At 33.1% G+C, this 6,531-nt stretch overlaps 1 protein-coding gene across 1 annotated transcript; it reads right to left on the minus strand.

Annotated features, from left to right (window-relative positions):
* Positions 1–36: 36 nt before the first annotated feature.
* Positions 37–3,011, minus strand: LOC118349065. The gene is made up of 2 exons (XM_035692608.1): positions 2,945–3,011; positions 37–1,022 (listed from the first exon to the last, which is right to left on the minus strand). The coding sequence occupies exon 2, from the start codon at positions 779–781 to the stop codon at positions 107–109; it is 675 nt and encodes a 224-aa protein (XP_035548501.1). The 5' UTR covers positions 782–1,022; positions 2,945–3,011; the 3' UTR covers positions 37–106.
* Between the last annotated feature and the right edge of the window lie 3,520 nt (positions 3,012–6,531).

Raw genomic sequence — 6,531 nt, forward strand, 5'->3', positions numbered from 1 at the left:
CATTGTTGAACTTTATGGAAAACACATTAGATTTCTTTGCCTTCTTGAATTTGATTCCAGCCTTTGCAAGCTCTGTGGCACCATGTATGTTCCTGACTTCAATCTCTCAAAAAGCAAGTAGACGCTTAAACTTCTTTGCCTTGTTAAATTTGACTCCAGCCTCTTGAAGCTCTTTGCCGCAAGGTACTAACTTCCAGTTTTCAATCTTGTTGAGACAAAGTAGAAGCTTCAATTTCTCTATTGTCTTTAATTCAACTCCATCCATTTGCGTCCCTGTTTCACACGATTTTGAGTTTTGGTCTTCATTCCTATTTCGATGAGCGAGTAGATCCTTAAATTTCTTTGCCTTGTCAAATTCAATTCCAGCCTCTTGAAGTTCAGTGGCATAAGGTATTGTTAACCAGTTCCAAATCTTATCTCCATCATCCTTAAATTTCTTTGCCATATTGAATTCAACTCCAGCCTTCTGAAACTCTGAGCCAAATGGAATTGATTCCCAATCTTCAATCTCTACCATATTGACTTGGAATCCAGGTTTCTGAAATTCACTGGTGTAAAAAATTGCCTTCCTCATATTTTCCATTTTTGAAAGTAATGGAATGATACCTTCACGAATCAGACCAAATAGGTGCTTAAATATCTCTGCCTCTTGACGTTCTCTCGCATGATCTATTTCCATATCAAGTAATGAAATACCAATGGTTGCATGTATGAGACCAAGGAGATGCTCAAACTCTGTGTTCTTGAATCTAAACCCGACCTTTAAACGTTCACATACCATCTCTAGAAGCAAAGGTGTGAGAGCTTCATGCACCAAACAAAGTAGATGCTTAATCTTTTTGGTTGAATTATAACTTGATGCATCGACATTCCATTCAAAAGGTAAAAAGCAAGAGAAAAAATTGAGGGCAAGATCATTAAGTTGTGTCTGGATAACCTGAGCTGTGGAGGTAGAGCTTTCAACGCTAATTCCATCTTTTTCCTCATCGATATCGACAACGTGTTCTCCTAGCTTCTTGGATCTGTTACGAAGTAGTGTGTTGTTACTCTCACTCATCCTGAACAATTTATCCAGAATAAAGAATGGAAGTTGATTTTCAAATAACAGTAGATCACGAGCTATTCTAGAAAGCACCCACTTCATTTGAAAGATTGGGTCATTTAAAAGAGCTCTTGTTTTATACGTGTGGAACAACTCAATAATGAAACACCCATCAAGTACCATCATTTCTACAAACTCCTCTGGGGTGTGGCTAATGTGTTCTCCATAGCAATTATGAGCTCTTTCTTCCAATTCTTTCAAGGTTGCAATATATGTTTCTACATTTCCTTTCTTTCTTTTAAGCATTTGATGTAGGTAGCGCAATTTATGCTCTTCCATAAACCCCTGGCCAACCTTGCTTTGATCGTTGTAAGGACCGATGGCAAGCAGAACAGGCTTGTAAGCCTTCTCGTTTACGTTACGTAACTGCTCATGCACTTTATACATACAACACTCATTAGCATTTCTACTCAACCCAGTATGCTTTCCCTCAAATTCCTCAATACGATTGGACAGTGTCTTCTTGCTCATTTTGTAAAGAAGTAGTACAAGTCTCTTTTCCTAATACAAAACATAAAATTTCTCAATAATTTTAACAAAAGTTTCTAGTAGAAAAATGCAAGCTACTAAATTGTTAATACGAATAGAGAGTAGGCCTCATATTCTAGAGAAATAGTACAACTATCTACTCCATGTATTTACATACAAATTGGCACTAACATGTAACAACTAAGACAAATTATGCTTTCCACTAAACTAGATTGGATGATTTCATTAGCTTATCTTGTGCCATTAAGGAAGATGTACGAAAAACATGCTTTTTTAATAGGATTAATGTAAGTGTTTTAAGGGATACTTGTTAATTTCTTCCATTCCAATATAAAAGGTGCAAAAGCTAGAAATCAAGCATCCCTTTATCTTGAGGTTTCTTTCTTGCATTCCAATATAGAAGGTGCTAAAGCATTAGGGGAGTGCCTTGCTATCAAGGACTTCCATTCACCAATGTGGAAGACTATATGTAAATTCTACCCATAATTCATAAAGAAAGCCAATGAATTATTCGAGATGGTTCAAGTTCTTTTCGATTTAGGAACTCCTTAGTTCATAAGGGTTTTGTCATCACTTATTCTCATTTACAAGTCAAAGATCCATGCTCAACCACTAGATGGTGCATCCCAAATGTTCGGGCACTCAATAACTCAACTTTGCTTCAGGAGGTAAACAAATTCTCCATCAGACTACTGCAACAAGGAACAAAAACTAGAGTATGGAATGATACTCTAGATTAGGGGTGAAAGATTTTTGGTCTAGACTGGAAAACTGACTAGATCAAATGGTTCGGTCCGAGCCAAACCAGACTGAAAATAATGGTAGTCGGTCTCGATCCATAGTATATGAGAATTTTGGTTTTCGGTCTATAGTATTTTTCGACCAGACTGAACCTTAATGTTCAAATATAAACTCTAAGTTCCCTCTACTCATTTTGTATTTGTGTTTTTTTAATAGATCAAGATGGTCATATGAGCGGTAAGTTGTGAATGCTCCAGTAGCATTAATATTTTCTTTATCATTACGCCCTCCATTAACTTGAAACATTAAATCGAAACTAAAAGAACTTTAAAAAAAGCTAAAAACTTAACACTTAATTATTCAAAAATTTTAAAAATAAAATATAAAAATAAATTTAAACTATTTATGCAAGAGTAGAAGAGATTAAATTTCATAGATCATTGCATCCACCGTAGGATATATAGAGATGGTTCATATATAGAACCATTCCAAAACTTTGGGCGTAAACCTTGAAACGCTAATTTTTTTCTTTCATTAAAATGATGTACGTGTAATATTTGTAATAACAACTTAATTACACATAAGTATATATAGACAGACGAACGTACGTACCTGGAGAAAGAAACAAGGAAAGGGAACGAACTTGCAAATTTGTTGCTCCGATATTGATCTCCGTTAATGTTCGGTGCTGCACTTTAATATTTTTTAATCGAAAAAGCCTAAAAGGATAGATTATTATATAAAGGCCAAAGGGAACGTTGGCTAAGACGTAGACTCTGCTAGGCCTCGTTCGTCAGCTGTGTGACGTGTGATCCCCTACGTCAGATTTAAGATCTAAAGCATTTCTCAAATATATAATAAAATATTTTCTTTTTCAATTGTTTTTTACTAAATAAAACAAAGAGAAAGGAGACAACGCATTTCAAAGAAAAGAATCAAAAGATCTTGTTTTCAAAATATAATCACCAATTTTACGTTAATTCGTTTTATGGGTTATTGTGTCAAATAATAAATATTAGATCATATGGATTAATTCAAATACAATCTACTTAATTATATGGATTAAATCTTAATAAGGATCCATTTAAAAAATACAATTGTTCTTAGATATTTTTAAACTATTTCATTTTTACTCACAAACAGTTCGATATTATTTATAAATTATTTAATATTATCTATAAACTATTTTATTATTATTTAAAAATCATCTAAAATATTCTTGGTCAAAATAGAGTCTAAATATCTAATACAATCCACGTGAATAACAACGGATGACACGGCATCAACTGCAACAGAATGGAGTGAAGTGTACGAAAGCTGGAAGGAATAATAGAAGGGTGACGTGTCAAATGTAAGAGGGACTAGTACGTGAAGGTTGGATTCCATACTTGGAGAGTAAAGATTCATTCAGTTCTTGATTATCTGTTTCTTGTTTCCAGTTTTACTTGTTGCTGTGGTAAGGAATTAAGCCCGTAACACTCCACTCGGTAAGGAGCAAAAGAAGAGAATAAAGTTCGGTGTTTACTTTAGCCATAGTTACAACACGAATGTTCCTTCTTTTGCTATTTTCTTCTCTCCCACGAGTCGTATCCCTACCAAAGTTTGGATTTTGTAGCACGATAATGGCTCCCCGGCAAACAAGACGAATTGGTCTTTTTATTTATTTATTTATTTTTTTTTTATTCATTCATTTCATATATTTAAATATTTAAAAATAAATTTACAACATTATTAAAAAATACATTCTTAATCACTACATAAAAATAAATTTAAAAAAAAAACAAAACAAAAATATTCATCCATTGGATTAGTTTTTCTCTTTTTTTTAGTGACATATTAATTTACATATATATTTGTTTGAAACAAGAGCTTTTCCTCTACAATGCTTTGTCTCCTTTTGGCTTTCTCTATATTTGTTTTATGAAAATAACTATAGAGAAAGATCACATTTAAAAATATTTTTTAAGCCTCACACCTTGCACATCCATTTAAAAATATGTCATTTTATTTTTTTATCTACATAATGAAAATGATTCTAGACATGTTTGTAAGTAAAATAGGATAAAAAAATAAAATGACATGTTTTTAAGTGGATGTGTAGGGTGTGAAGCTTATGGATAGTACTGCTCTTGTTTTATTATTATAATAAACAAAATTAATATATATATATATTTCTTATTGCAGTCCACGTAGCAAAACCGAGCAAGTGAAATTCCTTCCTTCCTAGGTGAAATCTAGAGCAGAGCAAAGGAATGTCGCCCTCGCAGCTCTATCGGCCATTGACATCACCTTCCCCTTCCTCAAGAAAGGACCCAGTCTGCCCATGCGTCTCTCTCTCTCTCTCTCCATAGGCTGTAAGGTGTAGATGTAAGCTTCTATTTTCTCCTCTTCTATTGTAATTGATGCCTGATCATTGTTAGAATATGTAAGATTTATTGGGGGCGATCAATTTGATATTCTGAGGGGGTGATTACAAAACTGTTTTGTAACCTTACACAATCAAAAGAAAGTTTACACAATATTGTTGACTTAATCTTACATCTCCACAATTTGTTAGGTTATTACAAATCTATGAATGAGTTCCATGGTGGTGTTTTAATTTGTTAGGTTTTTTGTTGGGTTATTACTCTTCTATTTTCATTCGTTGTTTAAAAGGGCAGTGTGCACTCTACTTGTTTGTAAAAATCTGTGAATGGGTTCCATGGTGTTTTTCTAGCTTTCTTGCCCATGTCTTGAGAGTGCTTGCTGAAGGGCCCGCCCAATGGAGAAAGGAAAGAGACCATGGCTTCTCATTAATTGTTCAACAATTTATATATTTTTTCTATGACAATAATCCAAATTTAAAAGTAAGTTTTCTCAACAATTTATTTATAACTTTTCTCAATCTAAAGTACTGCAAATATGTATAGTGATGCCTGGATTAAGAAATAAAAAGCTACACAAATCTTCAGGAATAGATGACCAATATGTTAAGATGTCAAATACCAATCTAAGTAGACAGAATAACCATCCATGAATGCATGTCAAGAAAAGATTACTCATAAATACTTATAAAAAAAAGAAAGAACAGATAGTCTTTGTAAAATATAGTAGAATCAACATGTCCATATTAATAGAATGGGTGATTATTGATGTGAATGAGTCATTTACAATTAAAAAAAGGATTGATAATTCATTGGCTTACAGTAGAGGAGATTGATGCGTAGAAAAATATGCACTCATCCCGTGTTTTGGACACGACAAACATTTACTGGAAAATAAAGAAAAACAACTTAAGCTTTGTATATGGCAGTGGAGGACCCAGAGGCCAGATGCACGGCAGATACCCAGACGCACGACACAGAGAGGGAGAGGGAAAGTTCAGATTTCTGACTTTTTCTTTATTCAGAAATAAGGTTGTTTTGGTCTTTATGATAAAAATGAGGGCCTTTTAATCTATTCCTATATTTGGACTGCAAAGGAGTTCTATTATGTGGACTCTACGTAGCGCCACTCTTTTTTATTATATTTTTGTTTACACTTTACGTCTTAAATCTGTCCACGGGGAAATGTCACACTGCTGACTAGGCCTACCAGAGTCTACTTGTTCGCTCTAATTTTGTTATTAGAGATAATATAGTTTCATTTTGTTATGTTATAGAGGTTCTGTTAGAGTTAGATATTTCAATTTTATCTTTCCTGCATCTGTAAGTGAGTATATATAAATTGTAATTCATTTCATACAATCTCACTTAATAAACATTTTTCTGATGCTCTGCATCTTCTTGAGCATTTTTTTATATCAATATTAACATTTGTGGTGCAGAAGAAGGCTGTTGCATCTGCTACATCCTCGGGAATGACTCCGACAAGATTATTTGGTATTCTTTATTTTAATTTATTTTATATATTTAAATATTTTTTTGTAAAAATTTATAATATCATTAAAAAATATTTTCTTAATCACAAAATAAAAAATAATTAAAATAAATATATTGGAACCGGATTTAGCTTTTCTCCTATATGATATGTACTTTAGGCCTTTTCCGTTAAGCTGAAGACAATCATTTGTGGGTTGAACAACAAAACAAAGCAAGTACGTTCCATTTTTGTTATACTTACGTGTAATTGAGTTGTTATTACAAATATTACACAATATTTTAATGAAAGAAAAATTAGTATCTCTATGTTACCAACGCTTGAAAGGGAACGAGTAACTG

The sequence above is a fragment of the Juglans regia genome, chromosome 7 (assembly GCF_001411555.2).
Source record: "Juglans regia cultivar Chandler chromosome 7, Walnut 2.0, whole genome shotgun sequence".
NCBI classification, from domain to species: Eukaryota; Viridiplantae; Streptophyta; class Magnoliopsida; order Fagales; family Juglandaceae; genus Juglans; species Juglans regia.